The sequence below is a fragment of the Garra rufa genome, chromosome 8 (genome assembly GCF_049309525.1).
Source record: "Garra rufa chromosome 8, GarRuf1.0, whole genome shotgun sequence".
Lineage (NCBI taxonomy): Eukaryota > Metazoa > Chordata > Actinopteri > Cypriniformes > Cyprinidae > Garra > Garra rufa.
Window position 1 is genome coordinate 44,861,486 of NC_133368.1, and position 23,968 is coordinate 44,885,453.

The 23,968-nt window shown below is 37.0% G+C and overlaps 1 protein-coding gene across 2 annotated transcripts in view; it reads left to right on the forward strand.

Moving 5' to 3' along the window:
* LOC141340909 (STE20/SPS1-related proline-alanine-rich protein kinase-like) overlaps positions 1-23,968 on the forward strand; it is a 97,636-nt gene that overhangs the window by 40,821 nt on the left and 32,847 nt on the right. The window contains exons 11-15 of one of the 2 annotated variants that reach the window (XM_073846024.1): positions 1,549-1,671; positions 5,807-5,836; positions 9,062-9,108; positions 11,347-11,349; positions 20,342-20,358. In XM_073846024.1, the coding sequence (XP_073702125.1) occupies positions 1,549-1,671; positions 5,807-5,836; positions 9,062-9,108; positions 11,347-11,349; positions 20,342-20,358 (220 nt within the window). Of the gene's footprint in view, positions 1-1,548; positions 1,672-5,806; positions 5,847-9,061; positions 9,109-11,346; positions 11,350-20,341; positions 20,359-23,968 lie in introns of both variants that reach the window. The other variant, XM_073846025.1, reaches the window with a different exon arrangement.

The following is a 23,968-nucleotide window of genomic DNA, read 5'->3' on the forward strand; positions in this document are numbered from 1 at the left end:
TAACAATAATATTAATAATAATAGTAATATTATTAAAAATAAAGAACATTATTGTTTGTTTTTTTATTATTGTTAAATTAATTATTAACTAATAAAAATATATATTTAAAAAACTGCTTTTGTATAAATTGTACATAGTAAAATTAAATTTTTTTCAGTCTCCAGAGAGGCCACTTAAATATATTTGACTTTCCCACAAAAAAATATAATAAATACCATATATCATAAATTAATTAAAATATATGTATATTGTATATGTAAAATATATGTAAATTTTTATGTAATTTACTTTTTATATAAAAAGAGATGCATACAATTTTCATTACTTTGAACATTGTCATAAAAATAATTTTTTTAAATTTAGTTATTTTTTCCATTAAAATGTGTATAATCTGAATGTTAATAATAATAATAATAATAATAATAATATATATATATATATATATATATATATATATATATATATATATATATATATGTATGTATATGTATATATGTGTGTGTGTGTGTGTGTGTGTGTGTGTGTGTGTGTGTGTGTGTGTGTGTGTAGTATTATGATTTTTATGTATCAGATGTATCAAATATACATTACTTTGAAAATTGTCATAGGAAGCATTATTCAAAATATAAATATATTTAACATACTATTTTAAAGAATATACCATTCTGACACAAAGACAAAAATGAGCACAAACACAAATTAGCATAAAAATATTTGTAAACTTGTGATCAGACTGCCAAAATTAATAAATTCCAGTTATTTCACAGATGAATGTTTCTCTGTCTAATTCTAAATCTAATTGCTCTCTAATTTACTTCCTGCTGACAAGCATCTTTCAAAGTTTTAATGTCACTAACTTGGCAAACTTAAGCAAGTGACCAGTGTTCATTTTATCAGCCTGGTAAATTGATTTCCTGTTGGACGGATAGTAAAACTAGTTTGCTCTTATTCTCGGAAATTGTGTGAGGCCAGCCGATCAGATTAGAGTTTGCCAGACTGAGAAAAGCCTTGTCTAAAGGACAGGAATTTCGGGGTGTTTTTGAGCAGAATTGCATGGTTTCAGGAGTCAAGCTGATCCCCTGATTTGCCGTACTTCAATGCACGTTGCGATCTTGTGGGCCAGATTGAACTTTCGCATGTTTCCTGTTGAAAAGAACAGAATATTTCAGCACTGGTTACAGACACTGAGCAGGCCTCCGAAAAACTGGCCTTTTTGTTGAAGTTAGGGATGGGAGATGAATTAAAGCTCACTTCACTGACCCAGAGAAATAAGCCCCTTAAATTCAGCACAGACTATATCTGACACACCCGACCCCTGCTGATGCCGGAGCGTGACGCTGTAGAGCACAACAGTAGGCTTCTGAAAGTACAAATGCCATTCATTTCCTCCATAGAGAAATTGATTTTCAACAAGAAGTTGGACGTAGCATGAGCTCTGAAGTTGTTAAACAGTGGTTTGCTTCTGTAGAAACAAGTCTGTGTGATTTCAGATTATATAAATAATTGTATTTAAAAAAAACCCTCATGTGTCCCATTTACACCTGCAGGTCAGAAGGGTCCCAGGGTCGAGTGGTCATCTGCACAAGACCGAAGATGGAGACTGGGAATGGAGTGATGATGAAATGGACGCAAAAAGTGAAGAGGGGAAGGCAGCTTTCAATCATGGAAGGGTAAGTTCACCCAGAAATGAAAATGTATGTTTATAAAAATATGTTTATTTATAAATATGTGTATAATATGTTTTATATGTTTAATTCATAAATTGTTGAACAGTGATGAATTTGAAGAATATTTATAAAAAATAATATATATATATATATATATCTGTTTTATTTACATATTATATACTTTATATTCTATACCTTCTGAAGTCATATACATATATGTATAAAAAAATATAAAAAACGTATATACACACACACACAAATATATTTATAAATATTTATATATTATCTATTTAATTCATAAATTGATGAATAGTGATGCAGTTGTGATAAACTTGAACTGATTAATTAAAATATATAAAAAATTATTTATTTTTCTAATATTTATATATATTATATTACATATTTAGTTTTTATTCCATACCGTCTGAAGTCATGAACATTATAAAAAAAATAAATATATTTATAAATCTTAAAATATTATTTATTATATGATTTAGCAGTAATACCACGCAGCACATGTGCAAATGCTAAACTAGCTGGGAACTAATTTCTGATAATACTCCGCCTGCTTCGGCCATATTACGGCAGCAAACTTCCTTGACTATTACGCCGGAATGGGAGTGTAGTTCCTAATCTTATCAGCCTAGAAACTCGCAGCTTTGCATTTCCACCGGTCTTAGTACATGATATAACTACAGAAGAGTCAAGTTTTAAATACAACAAATATGGAAACTCGTTGGTCATTTTTGAACGCGATGCTATTGGTCTAATAGGATTCAATGATCTATGCTAAGCTATGCTAAAAGTGATATCGCCAGAACAGGAGAACGGCTGAATGGATTTCAAAACGGTAAAAATCAACTTATTAACTCGGGGGGAGTTGGAGAATGAGCCTATTTCCAAAAAAAGTGGAGTGTTCCTTTAAAGGGACTTTGAGAATACCCAAGACATGTCACTCGTATAGTTTTGAATGGGGAAAATTGCAACGCTAATTATGGCTGCGAAGCCCCGCCTTCTTAGTGAAAGAGCCAATCGTTGATTAGTAAAGTCAGCGCGTCACTGCAGCTGCCGTTAGAAGTTCCGGATACTATAGAAACAATAAGGAAAAAATAAGCGTTTTTTAACGCTATTGGAGCACAAGGGACCATATTTATAAGACAGTTCTTGTTGGATTTCGTTGGAGATTTAAAATATGAAATTTAATCGTAAGCTTGGTGAACAGTTTTGGAGAATTTGATATTTCCCCATTCAAAGAGATAGGAGCTGAACTTGCATGCCCAAGAGGCTTTTCAAAGATGGCCGCCGAGTGACATGACTTGCCTTAAAGGGACTTTGACTCAAAAGCACGTGCAAATGATAGATTCCAATGTGTATTAATACCTGCGCCGAAATTCTAGCTCTGCTCTGTGTTCTCTGCTAAATAACTAACTGTGAATGATGCCAGCGGCATCACTATGTTGTCACTGAGAAGCTGCAGCCGCGGCCGAGATGATTTTTTGGTTTGCCATCAGAACAACAACAACGTAGTTGATATTTTTTACTTTATATTCCACACCTTTTGAAGTCTTATTTTTGTGCGGTGAACTTATTATTTAAAATATTTATTTATCATATACACTATATTGCTAAAAGTATTGGGATACCCCATTCTAATGAACAGGTTTGACTAATTTAGTAATTTCCATGAATACAAATCTTTGTTTAAGCATATAATGATATTCTAAGGCAGGGGTCCCCAAACTTTTTTCTGAGCGGGCCACATAATTTTTTTTTCTTTAATAGGGGGCCGGGTTGGTTTATAAAATAACATTCCATGGGCTGGACTGACTACTATTATTATTATTATTATTTTATTATGATTTTACCTGTATTTATTATACCTTTTAATGCTAGAATAGTTTATTTTTTTTATGCACCAGACAGACAAATGATCATTTCTTTTCAAAAGATATACAGGTGCTTTTCAGTAAATTAGAATATCATGGAAAAGTTCATTTATTTCAGTAATTCAACTCAAATTGTGAAACTTGTGTATTAAATAAATTGAATGCACACAGAGTGAAGAAGTCTTTGGTTCTTTTAATTGTGATGATTTGGCTCACATTTAACAAAAACCCACCAATTCACTATCTCAACAAATTAGAATATGGTGACATGCTGATCAGATTATCAACTCAAAACGCCTGCAAAGGTTTCCTGAGCCGTCAAAATGGTCTCTCAGTTTGGTTCACTAGGCTACACAATCATGGGGAAGACTGCTGATCTGACAGTTGTCCAGAAGACAATCATTGACACCCTTCTCAAGGAGGGTAAGCACAAACATTGATTGCCAAAGAAGCTGGCTGTTCACAGAGTGCTGCATCCAAGCATGTTAACAGAAAGTTGAGTTGAAGAAAAAAAAGTGTGGAAGAAAAAGATGCACAACCAACCGAGAAAAACTTTGGGTAACTGGGAGATAAGTGAAGTCTTGCTTTTGCACTTGTCCCACAAGCAGTGCTAGTTTCACCTCAAATGCTATTGAGTCATTTTGTCATCGCTCTTTTCTAGCTGGCTCGCGCATCACCTGTTCGATCGTGATGACGCATTACGTTGAATGTACCATTCTGTTGGTGAATTTAACAAATAATTATACCTATGTTAACAACGAAGGGAAATTTTAGTTTGAAAGCCAACCTTTATTATCAAATACCGACATGATATAAGTAAAACATATTTAAAATTACATTTTCAAAATATGTCTCTGGCATTGTTCAGAGGGCCGGTCCAAATGTGGGGGAGGGCCGCATTCGGCCCCCGGGCCTTAGTTTGGGGACCCCTGTTCTAAGGGATTGTGTGCTTCTAATTTTACAGTTTTGACAGGACCCTCTTCATTTCTAACATGGCAGTGCATTTGTGTATAAGGCAAGGTTCAAAAAGAAATGATTGATTCAGTCAGTGTGGAAGAACTTGACTGGTCTGCAGAAAGCAAAGTCCTAATCTCAGCTGAACACCTCTGGTGTGACTTTAAATGCAGACCTTGAGCCAAAAACTCATCAATGACTTGTACATACACTATATGGACAAAGGTATTGAGACACCCCTTCTTTAGAACAGAAAAAGGCACCTCCAAAACTGTTGCAGCAAAGATGGAAACAATTCATGTATTTATAAATTGTTTTTCCAGCTCTGATGCAACTGTTTTGGAAGTGTCTAAAATGACTGTACCCATAGTTACAAGTCATTGGTGTTTGGCTCAAAGTCTGCATTTAAAGTCACTGCAGAGATGTTCAGCTGGGATTATGACTTTGCTTTCTGCAGACCAGTCAAGTTTTTCCATACTGATTGAATCAATCATTTTTTTTTTTTTAACCTTGGCTTATACACAGAGGCATTATCATCAGAATAGAAAAGTCTCCTGTCAAAGCTGTTGCTATCAAATTAGAAGAACACAATGCCCTAGAATATTATTATATGCTTAAACATTAGGATTTGTACCCAAATTACTACAGTATTCAATCCCGTTCATTAGATTAGAACGGGGTGTACCAATACTTTTGGCAATATAGTGTATGTGACCCTGGACCACAAAACCAGTCTCAAGTAGCAAATTATGGTCTGTTTCTCACACAAATGTATAATTTCTCTTTAGAAGATGTAATGCATTCAGTTGGAAAAATCCAAAATGGAAGCATTTTCACTAGTGGTCTCAGACTTTTGGTTCTTCCTGCGAAAATAAAGTCTTTGGTATGTATTTGCAATACATATGAGAGTTGAACAAATGCACTTTCTTTGATGTAATGCTGAGCGTTTCACCTCAAGCTCTCTCTCTAATATTTTATCATAAACGCTCTGCCTGTACCATACAGGTGACGCACACCATTTGATCAAAGCCGAGGGGCCTTTTTCACTCAGAAATGCAGAATATATAATGCTAAAACGTCTCCGACAGGAAGGAACAATCAGAGCCCCCGAAGCGAAGCGTCCGCAAATCAGCGTCTGCTAATGAAGCTGGAGACGTTGTTCTTGTGTTTATTGTTTATTATGGAATGCAAATGAGCAAGTGCTGATTGCGCTCCCACACAAATAACTACATCTGTCTGTCGTACTTTGTGTGAGAGCGAGAGCATAATTGAATCCTGTCTCATTATTGCTTTTGCAGTCACGCAGGGTCAAAGACGAAAACCAGCATGTAAGTTACAGTCATTCTCTTTTTTACCTTTCAGAATGTTTGTGTTTTAATTAGCTGTGTGGGGTAATGCATCGCTGCTTTGAGAGTATCAACATGAAATCAAAACTGACCCTCTTTACTTTGTGTAATGCACGTTACCGGCTTAATGTGAATGATTCATCAGTGCAAGAAAAGCAGTGTTTGTCTTTGCAGTCTTTTATCAAAACTTGCTCCGTTTCTGAAACGACATACTTTTTCGGCAGTACAAGCTGTTGACCGGTTGCCAAATAGCTATTTAATTATTGTTTTAGTAGTTGCAGTCTTTATAAAATCTTTCTGATAGTTAAATATTGTTTATTTGTACTATTAGTTTTGTAAGAAAAATGAAACAAAAAAAAAAAGACTGTATGCTAAGGGATGGATCTGGATCATATTCATAGACAAGAATATCATAAAAATTTGGATGGGCTCTTTGGTTCAGGCTAGACAACAACACCCTAGTAAAATGCATAGCATCTCCCTGGTAACTACCTAAAACATTCTATTGAAACACATAGCAACACACTGGTAACCAACTCTAGTAAAATACATATCAATGCCCGGGTACCTACCCAACAGGCTTGTGCACAATTCAGAATTTCAGAATTGGCTGCCATTCAATTCATGAATTGGAATTTGAATTGACTCCGCCCCACAGGAAGTTGAATTTGAATTGGAGTTGGAATGACAGGAAGTGGAATTAAATTCATGGCAATTCAAAGACATTCCACACAGTCATACAACAGAAAGAATGTGTTGAATCTCACATACAATTACATTTTGTAATTTAATAGCATAATTTCATTACAAATAACTAGTCACTCCTCAACCCTGCATACATTTTGTTCCACAAAATTCCAATTCCAATAAATCAAACTTAATTATGTGTTCTGTGACTAGAGCTTTTAACATTCATTGCTGGGGGGAAACATTTCCTGTTAATGTAATCTGTACAAGTAGTTCAAACTAATATCATTTATAGAATATGTAATGAAATCATATCTGACATATATTGTAAAGCTTTATTGTTAAACACTTCACTTATGTATATGAATCAACGCCCTAGTATAATGCATAGCAATGTCCTGCTAACCACCCAAAAATTCTAGTGAAATGCATATCAACCCTCTGGTAAAACGCATAGGAATGCCCTGGTAATCATCCAAAACATTCTAGTAAAATGCTTAGCAACACCCTGGTAACCACCCAAAACATTCTAGTGAAATGCATAGCAACACATTGGGAACCACCCAAAACACTTTAGTAAAATAAATAGTGCAACCCCCTGGTAACCACCCAAAACACCCTAGTATAATGCATAGCAATGCCCTGGTAACCACCCATAACACCTTAGTATAACACATAGCAACACCCTGGTAACCACCTAATACATTCTAGTGAAATGCATAGCAACGCCCTGGTAACCACCCAAAACAGTCTAGTGAAACACAAAGCAACGCCCTGGTAACCACTCAAACTGCTCTAGTAAAACATAGCAACACCCTGGTAACCACCCAAACCACACTAGTAAAACGCGAAGCAACGCCCTGGTAATCACCCAAAACATCTTAGCAACCAATACCCTAATAACTAACTAAAACACCCTAGTAAAACGCATAGGAATGCCCTGGTAATCATCCAAAACATTCTAGTAAAATGCTTAGCAACACCCTGGTAACCACCCAAAACATTCTAGTGAAATGCATAGCAACACCCTGGTAACCACCCAAAACATTCTAGTGAAATGCATGGCAACACATTGGGAACCACCCAAAACATCTTAGCAACCAATACACTGGTAACTAACTAAAACACCCTAGTAAAACACATAGGAATGCCCTGGTAATCACCCAAAATATTCTAGTAAAATACATAGCAACACCCTGGTAACCACCCAAAACATTCTAGTGAAATGCATAGCAACACCCTGGTAACCACCCAAAATATTCTATTGAAATGCATGGCAACACATTGGGAACCACCCAAAACACTTTAGTAAAATAAATAGTGCAACCCCCTGGTAACCACCCAAAACACCCTAGTATAATGCATAGCAATGCCCTGGTAACCACCCATAACACCCTAGTATAACACATAGCAACGCCCTGGTAACCACCTAATACATTCTAGTGAAATGCATAGCAACGCCCTGGTAACCACCCAAAACAGTCTAGTGAAACACAAAGCAACGCCCTGGTAACCACTCAAACTGCTCTAGTAAAACATAGCAACACCCTGGTAACCACCCAAACCACACTAGTAAAACGCGAAGCAACGCCCTGGTAATCACCCAAAACATCCTAGTTAAATGCCTGGCAAAACCCTGGTAACCACTCAAAACGCTCTAGTAAAACATAACACATAGCAATGCTCTGGTAATAGCCCAGAACACCCTAGTAAAATGCCTAGCAATTCACTGGTAACCACCCAAAACATCCTAGCAACCAATGCACTAGTAACCAAAACCTCCTACATTCTAGTGAAACACATAGCAATGCCTTGGTAACCACCCAAAGCACCCTTTTTTTGCAAGAGTTTAATACTTTTATTTAGCAAATATGCATTAAAGTGATTAAAAGTGACCAAAAGTGATCAAAAATATTTCACAATACCACTTTACTGTATTTTTGGTCAAATAAACGGAGCACCTAGATCAAATAAATGCTAAACTTTTGACCAACAGCGTGTGTGATATTATGTAAGTAAAATGGGTCATGATTCCCGTTTCATGTTTGCGCTGCAGCTAAATTCCTAGTAAACTGTATATGCTGTAAATGCGATCTCACAGACACAGGGGGCTTGACTGACTATGTTTGGCTGTGAATAGATTTAATTAACGACTAAAGTATCGTTTGATCATTTAATTGAGAGTATCGGGGGATTGCGCTGTTTGCCTAATAAAATGCGTATTAAATAATTAACAAGTGTGGCCTATTCGACCAAATTGGACAAATAGCAATTAAGCAGCGCAAACACAGATCTTATTTCCTACTGTCTGTGTTCGTGTAGCCCATGTTCCACTCATATTTTCTCCCACTGGATTACCAAATGTCATGACTTTTAGCTCAGCCTTTGAGTTTGCAGAAAACCCATTTCCCCAGCCACTGAGAAAGCGTCCTTGGAGGGAATGAAAAGGAACAGTGAGGGGTGGAGAGATGTCTTTCTGTACCTTCCTTTGCTCTTAAGCACTCTATTTTTCCTCTGCAGGCTGAAGTGAATGCTAACAGTCTCCCGCTAGAGGACCTGTCCATTCAGCATCCCCAGGTGAGGCCCGGCCGGCGCTGACAATGTTACTGTGATTTGTCTTGATTCGGTGGCCCTGATGCTCTGTGCTGTGAGGCAGGAGGTCTCTGGGAGGTCTGGACACGACCCTGGGGGCCGAACCGTCCTTGAGGGAGGCTATTAAACTTAATATTTCAAATAAAGAGTAAGAGTGAATGCTTGCTGCAGCAGTATCTGGAAAAGAGTTTCTGCTCTAAAACTTAGGGAGCATTTTAATGCATCATAGCTGCGCTGAGGACACAAAGACTGTTTGAAGTGGTAGCTTCTTTTAGTTGCTTTTATCCTTTGTGAAGAAGGCAATTCCATGATGCAATGCATTGTTATTCTAGTGTTTACTATTTTATTTTTATTAATATTTTAAAGCAGGTTTTTTTTTTTTTTTAGCTCTTGTTTTAATTAATAAATGGTTGATATTAAAATTTTAAGAACGAAAAATCTGTCATTTTAAATTAAGTAGTTTTTGGCATTACAACATTATAATATACCGTCTGAAAAATAGATATTCATTTCTTAAGATGATTTTTTACTATTAATTGCTATTAGTTATTGCATTTATTAATTACTTTTATTTTTTGAATTTTAATTGTATTATTATTATTTTATTTTTTGTATTGTAATTTTAATTTTAGTTTAATCTGTAGTAATTTTGTTGTGTTTTTTTTTTTTACCCTGGACCACAAAACCAGTCATAACACAACAATTTGAAAACCTGGAATATGAGGGTGCAAAAAAAAATCTAAATATTGAGCCTTAAAAGTTGTCTAAATGAAGTTCTTAGCAATGCATATTACTAATCAAAAATCTAATTTTTATATATTTATGTTAGAAAATTGACAAAATATCTTCATGGAACAAGATCATTACTTAATATGCTAATGTTTTTTGGGACAAAAGAAAAATCGATAATTTTGACCCATACAATGTATTTTTGGCTATTGCTACAAATATACCCGTGCTACTTAAGAGTGGTTTTGTGGTCCAGGGTCACATATATATATATATATATATATATATATATATATATATATATATATATATATATATATATATATATAGTTCAATATATAGTTCTGTTGTTTATTTTATATATATATATATATATATATAGATATAGATATAGATATAGATATAGATATATATAGATATAGATATAGATAGTTCAACACTATTAGCTTCTGTATTTTTCTATGTTGGTTCAATCAAAATATGGGTTGACTTGAGTAATTTCACTTCACATCTCCTGTAAAACCCTGATTTCCACAAGACCTGTGTGTAAACAGCAGTGTGTGCTGCGTAAAGATCTTTTAACCTCAACATCCAAAACACTCTGCTATTATCAAGCACCTTACCATCATGTTGTGTGTTTCTGTTCAGGTTCAACCGTTGGAGAAACCCTCGAGCATTCAGGGAGCGTTGAACATGGTCCTGAGGTTAAGGTGAGCCAGCTCATTGCCATTTCTCTTTTTTCCCATCCCTCTTCATTCTACTTTCATCTGGCAAGAGCTGCATGTCATCTGTATAAATTGGCCTGGTAGTACAGTATATGAATGTGTGTGTTTATGTGCTGCTGAAAGAGGAGCGTGTCTCTTTTTAAGCAATCTCTATCACTCCATCTCTCGCCTCATGTTGAAGTGCATCGTGTTAATGTGTTTTCTCAGTCGCCCTGGGTTAGCGTGGGGAGCGTTCCTTTAACCCTGACCTCGTGTTTGCATTCTCCTGCTTGATTTTGCGCTTGAGCCCATGCAGAAAACGGACCACATTCTGTTCTCAGATCACGTCTAAAGCCAGAAAAGCTGAAGTGAATGTTTGACAAAACCACTGCAAGAGCATTTCTGTGTCTTGCTTATTTAAAGTTGGCAGAAAATAGAAATTTTGACCAACTTGCATTGTGAAGCAGCTTATCGACCAAGAAAAAACGCAGACTGGGAGTTGGATTTATTTGTCAGTTGTTGTCTGGATTGTAAAAAGTGAGCAATACATACCAGAATTGGAGGCAGACCTGAATTGAAGTCAGTTGTAATACAGGAAAAGCAAGTTATGAGTTTTAGAAACCATTTTAGTATATCTTCTCATGGAAAAATACTATAGAAGATAAACTTGGATATATTTTAGAGTAGGCAATGTGCAGCTTGTATAGCAGTATAGATTTTCTGTTCCCTGAAAATTAGTCAACATACAGCCATTATTGTCAAAATAGCTGGCAACAAAAGTGAGTACACCCTAAGTCAACTTGTCCAAAGTGTCAATATATTGTGTTAGCACCATTGTTATCTGGCATTGCCTTAATCATCCTGGGCATGGAATTGACCAGAGCTGCACAGGTTGTTGCTGGGATCCTCTTCCACTCCTCAAGGAGCTGCTGGACGTTAGACACATGGTGCTTCTCCACCTTACGCTTGAGGATGCCCCACAGGTGCTTAATAGGGTTCAGGTCTGGAGAAATACTTGGCCACCCCATCAACTTCACCTTCAGCTTACAGCAAGCCAGTTGTCTTCTTGGTGGTGTGTTTGGGATCATTATTATGTTGGAAAACTGCCGTTCGGCCTAGTTTCTGGAGGGAAGGCATCATGTTCTGCTTCAGAATGTACAGTACATAATGGAATCCATGTTTCCCTCAATGAACTGCAGCTCCAAAGTACCAGCAGCACTCATGCAGCCCCAGACCATGATGCTGCCACCACCATGCTTGACTGTTGGCATCGCCACACATGCCGGACACCATCTGAGCCAAACAAGTTTATCTTATATACTCATCAGACCACAGGACATGGTTCCAGTAATTCATGCTCTTGGACAGGTTGTCTTCAGCAAACTGTTTGTGGGCTTTCTTGTGAGCCAGCTTTATATGAGGCTTCCTTCTGGGACGACGCCTCTGCAAACTGACTTGTTGCAGTGTGCGGCGTATGGTCTGGGCACTGACAAGCTGACCTTCTTCTTCTGTAACCTTTAAAGCAATGCTGGCAGCACTCATGCATCTGTTTTTTGAAGCCAGGTTCTGCACCTGACGCACAGAACCAGTGCTCAACTTTGTTGATCTACCCTTGCCAGCCCTGTTCCGAATAGAACCTATCTTGACCTATCTTGGTTCTTGAGAAAACCTCTGTATGACCCTGACCACTGTAGTGTAACTCGGTTTCAGGATGTTACTATCACTTAGGGTGTACTCACTTTTGTTTCCAGCTATTTTGACAATAAAGATACAGTGTATATATAATGTAGTTATATAGTTGAGGTCAAAAGTTTGAACCTACTGTAATAGTTGCATGTGAGTCACTCAGTTGTCCTCAGTATGAAAAGATGGATCTCAAAATCAAGTAATTTTGGAAAGGGTTCAAATACACAAAAATGCTGGAAAACCAAATTTGTTGGACCTGATAGATTTTTTTCTGAAGAACAGCACGAGGTTTAACTGTTTAGGACAAACAAGGGACTCATGAACAACTATCACTAAACAAAAAACACAGCTGTAGATCATTCAGGTAACAGCACAGTATTTAGAATCAAGGGGACGTAACTATTATTTTCTCTTGTGGGCTATATGTAAATATATTTTATGTGAAATATCTAATTCAGGTCATTACTAAATAAACAATAACTTGTATGTATTATGTATATTTATGTCATGGTGACTCAAAAGCCACAATGAAATGGAAGTAACAACATATAGTGTAATCATATTCAAACTGCATCATATCTGCTGAATAAAATCCAATACTTGTTTCTTACTAATTCTGAGGAGCTGATTCCAAAAATAAGAGCTTTAGCAGGTCCCACTTTCCACAAAATATGATGGATTTTGTAGCATTTTTGCTTTCGACAACCATTTGTAAGGTGAAGTAGTCCTGTATTTTCCCTTTATCAGCAGAAAAACTGCCACAAACGCATGATTCCCATCTTCCTCTGAGCCAGTTTACAACTATATGTTCAACTCACAGCCCATTTTCACATATACGAATGATTCTGAAGACATATTTTTTTTTGTCTAATCCTAACTTTTTTCAGTAATTTGCATATTGCAAATTAAATGATATATTTTCAATGAAACTTTTGAAATTTGACTTTTGCTGTTTTGAGAAGTGTATAAAAATGGATACATACAAATACTTTCAATTATCTTCATTCTTACTTGGCATCATTAACTTAGGTACTGTTTGGCATTTTTTCGCAAATTTCTTCATGGACTTAGTTCTTTGGTTCAGTTGTTAATTGTATATTGAGATGTGAATGTTGCACATGAAAGTGGATGCAGATGAACATGAGCTGGCAGGATTGGGTTTTAAAGGATTAGTTCACTTCCAGAATAGAAATTTCCTAATAATTGAATGTTTTTGTCTTTTTGTCTCCAGTCGCAAAGAAATTAAAGGGGTCATATGATGCGGTTTCTTGTTTTCCTTTGTCTTTGGAGTGTTTCAAGCTGTTTGTGCATAGATGAGATCTGTAAAGTTGCAAAGCTTAAAGTTTCAAAACCAAATAGATATTTATTATAAAATTTAAGACTCAGCCACACCACCCTAAAATGCCTTGTTCTTGTCTATGTCACGGGGTGAGTAGATTAGCATAACACCGCACATATGTATATAGAAAGAAAGAAGGCTTAACTTTTACTAGCTGTAGTAGTGTTGCAGCCGCCATGTTGTGGAAATGCAGTGTGTTTCATTACGAAAGCGACAGTATTTTGTTTGGCCATACAAATGAGGACGCAATTAGAAATCAGTGGTTAAGTTATATTTACAACACTTTTCCGGAACAGTTCAACGCACATATTCAAATGTGTGCTGCACGTTTCACAGAGAACTGTTTCCTGAACCTGGGAGAGCAGCTTATAATGCCAGTTGTACACAAAGGGTTAAGGCTATAAAGTGGGGCAATTCCAATGTTGCAAGGATAGTCTGCGCTTCTGACTCACAGCCTGTAAGTACATTTTCATACTTAAAGAATTCAGTACTGACTATTCAAACACGAGTTTTGAGCAGTGTAGAGCAGTGCCTTGTTATTTCTCATTCTACGATGGCAAATGCAGACATGGTGTTATGTTTATGTGGTGCAATGCAACGCATAAAAAAGACAGTATGAGTCATTAGAATCAGTAGTTATGTCCCCACTGGATGCAACAAATGCCTAGTTCATAATGGATTTTATTGTTTCTGTCTTGTTGCATCAAGAAACTGTGCGTAACATTTACGTCACACGCTTAAGGTATTCAGCCAATCACAATGCTCCGTTTAGCTGGCCAATCAGAGAACACCTTGGTTTCCATCAACAATGTGGTTGGGAAAATCAAAGTGTTTCAGCAAGGCTGGGCAGAGAGGAGCAACAATAATGTACAGTGTGTGGAAAATGTTTTTTTTTTTATACCTTAAACTACATAAACACATTGCATTACTACAAATACATAAAATAATGCTCTCAACATCATATGACCCCTTTAAGGTTTTTGAGGTAAACATTTCAGGATTGTTCTCCATATAGTGGACTATATGGGTCCAAATGGCTTTTTCAATGCTGCTTCAAAGGGCTCTACATGATCCAAGATGAGGAATAAGGGTCTAATCTAATCTAGTTTTCTCTTCCAACTTCAAAACTGCCCAACATGGTTGTTTTACCTTTTTTTTGTGAAGGGCATTTGACTTTCTTTGCACGATCGCTTTGTAAACACTGGTACCTCTGCCTACGTGTGACTTTCCAATGTGAGTTCATAATGCATTAAGTCAAGCAAGTGCAAAATGAGCATTTGTGGTTAAAAACATAAAGAAATGTATACGTTTTTAAAAAATGACTGATTGTTTCACCAGATAAGACCCTTAATCCTCGGCTGGAATCATGTACAGCCCTTTGAAGCTGCATTGAAATGGCAATTTGGGCCTTCGTATGGGGGAAATCCTCAAAAACCTTAATTTCTTTTCAACTGAAGAAAGAAAGACATTAACTTCTTGGATGACATGGGGGTAAGTAAATTATCAGGAAAATTTTATTCTGGAAGTGAACCAATCCTTTAAACCAAACAGGGTCGAGGATTAAAGATCAAAAGGGTACTTTTTCTTTATTAACGAAACATATGCATGATTAATTTATTCACAGTAAGCACTATACCATGCCCTTAGAAAACAGAAAGTGAGATTTTCTTTCCATACCAACTTTAAAGCATCTTCTTGCCTTACTGTGGCTCAAAATCCTTTTCTGTCAATGCAGAAAGATGGTTTTTGCCTGCGGAATGCTGTAGATATGACATCTACAAGTACCAGATTGCTAACCAAAACTAATCTAACCATGATGGGAATAATTCTCAGTATTCAAGGGATGATGAAGTTATCCTTGAATGTCTGTGTCAATAATCCAGCTGTTATTTATGTTTATCTAATTTGCTCAGCAAGGTTCTCTTCAGACTGTTTACGCAGTGGTGCATAACGTTATAAATGAATCATTATTCATTGATATATTAGTATTGATGTTTTTTGTTTTCATGTAGAATGCAGCAGGCATAATTAATGTTCTCAGTCCAGACCTGTTCTTTATTGTTGATGAACCTAATGATTTAATCAAGAAAACTAGACCAGTGACCAATGAACTGAATCAAATACTGTAGAAAATAATTTCAAAAGGCTTACTGGTCAGGTCTTATCACGTATGTTGATTTTCCAAGCTCTAGGTCAAAGATCAATTGTCAGATAGTCAAAATAGACCCTGTTTAGTTTCTTTAATGAACATTCCTGGTCTTGCTGTAAACAAACCTGCTGAAAATAGCAGGGTTGGTTTTTGATCCTAGGTTGGTTGACTGGTTTTAGCTGGTCAGCAGGCTGGTTTTAGAGGGGTTTTGGCCACTTTGGCCTGGCTGATCAGACTGGGAAACCACCAGCTAAAACCAGCCTGGCCAGGCTGGGAGACCAGCTAAAACCAGCTACTTCCCGCTTAAACCAGCTACGACCAACCAACCAGCTTAGGCTGGTTTTAGCTGTTTTTTTTCAGCAGGGTTAGCAAACTTTGATTTACTCTGGCTCCATTTTCCATGCTAAAGAAAAAGCATAGTTGGTCAGCAGGCTGGTTTTAGAGGGGTTTTGGACACTAAGGGGAGACCACCAGCTAAAACCAGCCTGGCCAGGCTGGGAGACTGTCTAAAACCAGCTTAAACCAGCGAAGACCAGCCAACCAGCCTTTTTTTTTTTTAAGCAGGGTTGGTTTTTGTTCCACTCAATTTCCCAAAAAAGTACAGCCTGACCATTTTAAATAACCGATAGCCAAATAGTTATTTAGTCAATGGTTAAGCAAACTTTGGTTCACTCTGGCTGCTGAAAAAAAAAAAACAACTAAATCCAGCCTAGATGATCAACCAGCTGGTTTTGGCCACTAAGGGGAGACCACCAGCTAAAATAAAACCAGCCTGACCAGCCTGGCCAGGCTAGGAGACCAGCTTAAACTAGCGAAGACCAGCCAACCAACCTAGGTTGGTTTTAGTTTTTTTTTTTTTCAGCAGGGTTGGTTTTTGATCCACTTAATTTCCCAAAAAAGTCCATTCTCACCATTTTTAGCATTAAATATTCTGTATCACACAGAAATATGTCACATTCTAGAATAAAAATGTTCTTTTCAACCTATTTTGTGATTCATAAATGGCTAAATATTAGCTGTTTTAGCTGTTTTATCGATGCTTTTAGTTACAAGTAAGAGTCTAGTACTCTGTTCAAAACATTTTACCTTTTCAATCTAGCAGAACTCTCAGAAAAATCCCACAGAATCAGCACAGAAAAAATATCTAGAGGTTATGCGGTTCACCGGTGTGTTCACAACTAATCATTACATTGAAATCTTTCTGTCTTTCAACCAATTATCTTCAACAGCCTCCATTTGGAATGACAGAGAGAATGAAGCGTGTGAAGAGGCTTTTTCAATTTTCAGCATTGAAACTTCTAAACAACATTGATTCGGTGCCAAAAACGGACGTCTAATCAAGCTGCACGGACAGCTGAGTTCGAACCCTCATCACAGAGAAAAAGAGAGAGCGAGAGAGGAAGTCGCTGTAAACAGATGCAGCAGAACAGAGACGAATGGCTCGCATCCATTTGCACAGTGAGGTCAGCAGCGAGAGCAGGTGTTCAGCTCATCAGAACGGATCAGGATAATGGGCAGGAAAACGAGGGATAGACTTGTTTATGTATGCTTGCTAAATGATTTAAAATGACTTTAATTAACTGTGCAAATAGTTCTTGGCGTAAATACACGCAAGTGAATCAATGAACTCCGTTAGAGGCTTTTCGGTAAAGCCGTATGCAAACGCTCTCTTATGATTACCTGTTCAACGCTGAGATTGACCCAGGATCATCTGAATATTTGGCTCGATTATGAAATGGATTTCGGTTGGGTCTTTGTTTGGCTGTGTGAAAAGGTTGGACCTGAATAACGCTTGAATAAATCTATAGACTCTGTGCAATGGAAATGTTTGTGCTTGAAATCAGCTATGCAGAAAATGTACTCACTCTCAGGCCATCCAAGATGTAGATGAGTTTGATTCTTCATCAGAACAGATTTGGAGGAATTGAGCATTACATCACTAGCTCACCAATGGATCCTCTGGAGTGAATGGGTGCCGTCAGAATGAGAGTCCAAACTGCTGATAAAAACATCACAATAATCCACAAGCAATCCGCACCACTCCAGTTTATCAGTTAACATTGTGAAGTGAAAAGCTTTGTGTTTGTAAGAAAAATCCATCAAGACATTTTAATTTTAAACCATTGATTTCGGCTATCCATAATATTGCTTTCACTAGTAAAAAGGTGCCTCGTCTTAATCAGGAGAGAAATACACTACCAGTCAAACGTTTTTAAACAGTAAGATTTTTAATGTTTTTTTTAAAGGATTCTCTTCTGCTCACCAAGCCTGCATTTATTTGATCCAAAATACAACAGTAATATTGTCAAATATTTTTACTATTTAAAATAGCTGCTTTCTATTTGAATATATTTTAAAAAGTAATTTATTCCTGTGATCGAAGCTAAATTTTCAACAGATTTCAGCAAATTTTCTCCAGTCTTCAGTATCACATGATCCTTTAGAAATTATTCTAATAAGCTGATTTGCTCTTTGAGAAACATTTACTATTATTATTATAATTATTATTATTATTATTATTATTATTATTATTATTATTATTATTATTATTATTATTTAAAACGGTTAAATACATTTTTTAGGATTCTTTGATGAATAAAAGATCCAAAGATCAGCATTTATCTGAAATAAACAGCTTTTGTAACATTATACACTATACCATTCAAAAGCTGGGAAATAAATATTTTTTTATTTTATTTTATTTTTAAGCAAGAATCAAAAGTGATGATAAAAACAAAGTTATAACATATTTCTATTTCAGATAAATGCTGTCCTTTTGAACCTTCTATTCATAAAACCTGAAAAAAATCTACTCAGATGTTTTTAACATAACAATAATAATAAAAAATGTTTTTGAACAGCAAATTATTATAAAAAAATATTATAATGATTTCTGAAGGATCATGTGACTGGAGTAACAATGCTAAAAATTCAGCTTTGAAATCACAGGAATAAATTACATTATAAAATATACTATATTCAAACAGAAAACCGTTATTTCACGTAGTAAAAATATTTCAAAATTGTACTGTTTTGCTGTACTTTGGCCCAAAAAATGCAGGCTTGGTGAGCAGAAGAGACTTCTTTAAAAACATAAATCTTACTGTTCAAAAACTTTTGACTGAGTCAAGGACCATTTACAAGCAAAAACAGCCTAAAACGGTTCTAAACAAATATGTTGAATGCCTTAATGACACATCTTTTCACTTAGCAAGACGTTAAGTGATGGATTTAAGTGGTCTGGATTACTTGTGGATTACTGTGATGTTTTTATCAGATGTTTAGACTCTGATGGCACCCATTCACTGCAGAGGATCCATTGGTGAGCAAGTGATGCTAAATTACTTCAAATCTGTTGTAATGAAGAAACAGACTCATCTACAGCTTGGATGGCTTGAAAGTGAATACATTTTCAGCAAATTTTTAAGTGAACTATTCCCATAGAAATGTGTTGAATTACAGCATTCCTGGGCAATCACGATGGTGGCTTGTTTAGCAAGGAAAGTTATTACGTTAGTTTCCTGATATTCTGATAGCTTTTTCTTTGAAATTGAAACGCAGCGTGAAATCTCCGGATCCCATCATGAAGCGTACAGAGGCATGAGTCTATAAATCTGGGGTTTATTGGGATTCAGCTGGCAGACAGAAAAATGTCTGTGTTTGATAAGATAATAAGTGATGTGTGGAGTGGCTTGAAGAGAGAAGGGCGAGAGCGAGTGAGGAATTCTCAAGAGAGAGCATGGATTTCTTGATATTGCTCTGAATTTAGATCCTCTTCATTTCTCTCGTGTCGAATGAATAAGCGTCAGTGCGAGAGACAGAAATCTGTGCCAGCAAATATAAAAAAAAATCCTTTTCTGAGTTACGTTCACCTGTGATGAACATTTTGTTTAAAAGTCACTCTGTAGCTTGGCAACACTAAACAGATCTGCATTCATTTTATCAATGAAATCAATGACAAATGTTTAATAATAATTATTTTTTTAAATTTATGAATGGTCCATTAGATAAAAACAGAAAATGTTTGATAGATGTTCAAGGAAAAATACATCACATATTATTTAGCAAGCTTGTAACTACCCAAATCAGTTTTTAAAAAAGCATTTTTGGCACATCCAGGTGATTTGCCATAGAAATAAGGAGTTTTTAGCGATTATGACTGTTATAGTGGCAGCTGTGGTCTGATCCCCCTAAGAATTTGCATGCTTGTTTAGAATCGCTGCATGTGCTCACCAGGTTTTGTGAAGTTTTAAGTTTTTATTTAGGCTTTATAGGCTTTGGGGTATATTTGGACAGGCCTCTTTTCTAAACGACCCTGTTATAGCTTCCCAAAGGTCCAAATTTCAACATTTTGTTGATAATTATTGACCTAGACCTAGGACTAGTTCGGAAAAGTAGGTTCCTCACATTTTCTCAAGCATTTAACGGTTTCATTGACAGCGGTGTGTTCTAAAGGCAAAGTTGTTCAGAACAAGGAGGCTATTGTATGATACAAATATTGTGCGTATGTGTGAAAAAGCGTGCAATATTCTGAAAAATGCGATATCGCCCTCCAGTGACTGATTTCTTTAAAATTTCTCACAGACTTTTAGGGCCGTGAGTCAAACAGGCCCACCAAGTTTCGTTCATATTGGCTTCCATTAATCTTGTCTAAAAGGTGCTCAAAGTTCATGTTTTTTTGAGATGCACAAATGTCCGTATAGAAGCTTGTGGCACTTTAGACCAAGACCGTGTTTTCACCGAATTTTCCAGTTGATAGCATGAACAGTTGCTTAGTTATAGCTGTTTTAGTTTTTTTGCCTCTTATACCACCATCAAGTGGCCAAGCTCCATGACTTTTTTTCATGTGACCTCAGATTCAGCTTTTACATACTTATTCTGAGTTTGGCAATGATATCTCATTCCGTTCAAAGGTTATAGCTGTATTAGTAAAGGTGGCCATGCCCCTTTTAAACGTTTTGCAAAAATGAACCTTTCTTGGTATTAACATTCACAGTCCAGAGAGTCTTCCTGCTTTGGTTTGGTTCAAACCAAAAAGTTTTTCAAAAAAAATGGAAAAGCACAAGAATTTTGCCATTTTGTAAGCCAAGGACTCTGTCAGGCCGATTGGAGTGAGCCTTGGTGACATTACAGTTGTGTACAGTCGTGGCCAAAAGTTTTGAGAAATACATAAATATTGGAAATTGGAAAAGCTGCTGCTTAAGTTTTTATAATAGCAATTTGCATATACTCCAGAATGTTATGAAGAGTGATCAGATGAATTGCATAGTCCTTCTTTGCCATGAAAATTAACTTAATCCTGAAAAAACTTTCCACTGCATTTCATTGCTGTCATTAAAGGACCTGCTGAGATCATTTCAGTAATCGTCTTGTTAACTCAGGTGAGAATGTTGACCAGCACAAGGCTGGAGATCATTATGTCAGGCTGATTGGGTTAGAATGGCAGACTTGACATGTTAAAAGGAGGGTGATGCTTCAAATCATTGTTCTTCCATTGTTAACCATGGTGACCTGCAAAGAAATGCGTGCAGCCATCATTGCATTGCATAAAAATGGCTTCACAGGCAAGGATATTGTGGCTACTAAGATCACACCTAAATCAACAATTTACAGGATCATCAAGAACTTCAAGGAAAGAGGTTCAATTATTGTTAAGAAGGCTTCAGGGCGTCCAAGAAAGTCCAGCAAGTGCCAGGATCGTCTCCTAAAGAGGATTCAGCTGCGGGATCGGAGTGCCACCAGTGCAGGGCTTGCTCAGGAATGGCAGCAGGCAGGTGTGAGCGCATCTACACGCACAGTGTGGCCAAGACTTTTGGAAGATGGCCTGGTGTCAAGAAGGGCAACAAAGAAGCCACTTCTCTCCAAAAAAACATCAGGGACAGATTGATCTTCTGCAAAAAGTATGGCGAATGGACTGCTGAGGACTGGGGCAAAGTCATATTCTCCGATGAAGCCTCTTTCCGATTGTTTGGGGCATCTGGAAAAAGGCTTATCTGGAGAAGAAAAGGTGAGCGCTACCATCAGTCCTGTGTCATGCCAACAGTAAAGCATCCTGAGACCATTCATGTGTGGGGTTGCTTCTCATCCAAGGGAGTGGGCTCACTCACAATTTTGCCCAAAAACACAGCCACGAATAAAGAATGGTACCAAAACACCCTCCAACAGCAACTTCTTCCAACAATCCAACAACTTTTTGGTGAAGAACAATGCATTTTCCAGCACGATGGAGCACTGTGCCATAAGGCAAAAGTGATAACTAAGTGGCTCGGGGACCAAAACGTTGACATTTTGGGTCCATGGCCTGGAAACTCCCCAGATCTTAATCCCATTGAGAACTTGTGGTCATAAATGAATGCTGCCAGATTTTTAATTTTCATTTTCAACTATCCTTGGTGAGACAATTCTTGCCTTCAAACTTGCTTCTCTGCAGTGGACTGCCTCTCATGGCTTTTTTCTTTAATATAGTAGCACACTTTCTAAAATAGAGATTAGAATGGACAATATTGTGTTTTTGATTTGCTTTTGCATCCAAGTTCATATATTATTCATATAAACGAGCCCCAAAGACTCTTTTTCTCTCGCATTCTCATTTGAGATAATGCCGTAGAGTTTGTCTGAGAAAGTTTTTCAGCACAGAAGCTGGTCTCTCTCCCATGTGTGTAATAGGGTCTGGGTTGATGTGATAACAGCGTCTGGTGGCTTCTCCCAACACTTCATTATAGAGCACAAAACTCTCTCACACACACACACACACACACACACACACACACACACACACACACACACACACACACACACACTCCCTAGACCCGCTATCCAGTGCACAAAGCCCTTTCTCTCTAGAAACAGGCCAAGTGGAGCAAGAGCTCAAGGGAGGTGTAATTATTCTAACCTTGACATGTAAATGAATACTTAAGTCCAGCATTACTGTCTGTTCCTGCTGCTTGACTCTCAGTCCAGACTCGTGGTATTACTCTAGGAGAACACGACTGGATTGAACGATCTTGAGTGTCTTAATGTTAAGGAAAAACTTTGGATATTGCATCAATATTAAAGGTTGCTTAGGGTTTGCAGATCAGATGCTGGATCATTATAAGAAATGGTTTTTATGCTGCTTCTAATTATAAATTAATAAATTAATTATAAATTCATTTCCAAATGATGTGTGACCCCAATCAGTGACATTTCATGAATTGTACTACCTACAGATAGCACAAAAACAATTTGTTATTGAACACTCTGAACTCTTATGTAAAGTTATTAATATTATTAATGTCACGTACGGTAGCCTTTAATTTCTTCAGATTTTCAGGTAATTATTAAAGTCAGTGATGAAGAACAAAGAAATAATTGAGCAGTGAGTAATTTTCTCTTATTGTTGTTAAATTAATAGTTATCACTAAACTGGCAGAAGTAGATTGGTTAGCGTTCATTCATACTGCAGGGTATGATGCAAAGATCAGTAAAATCATGTTTACATTAATTTAAATAACCATTTATGGAATTGCCCTCTAAGGCAAATTCAAACCAGCTCAAATGTACATTTGAGCATTTAAAAGCAGTCGGTACTTCATGCTTCTGATACTGTAGAAAGATTATAACATTTATTTTTGGTGTTTATTTTACTACAGCGTACGACTTCCGTATTGATTTCTCTCATGCATTTTTTTCTAAAAGCATTCTGTCTTCTCCTTTATTGCCTTCGGTTGGTCTCAGACTTAACTTGCTGCAGCTAATGTCCACTCGTTCCCAGTGGATGCGTTTTGGTTTTATTTCCCAGTTAGAATAATTGCGAGCGATCGACTCTCCCTTTGTAAGCCGTAGCGAATCTGAGATAATGCCACCAGAGGAACGCTGAACCTCATATGTGTAGTCTTCACACACATTTAATCAACTAGTGGTCTTGTTATCCGGCCTGCTGGCTGTGAAGGCATTTCTACTGTCGCTCTAGCTCAGATCACGCTCAATGGTTTTAGCTCAGTCCTGTCAGCTCCCATTACCCAACAATGAGGCGTTTGGCCGATCATCTCTGACAGCCTTTGTGCCGGAATATGATACGGATTTTTCCCTGCCTCACGACTTCGCAGGAGTCTTACTCAAAGCTCTTTACGCGCCACTAGCGTGTGAAGAAGCTCTGGAAGCGGGAGGCTGCGTTCGATTTGATGCACTGCGCTCAGGCCTCTTTATGGAGGGTGAATTACATTTAGCTGCTTTTCACAGTTGCGAAT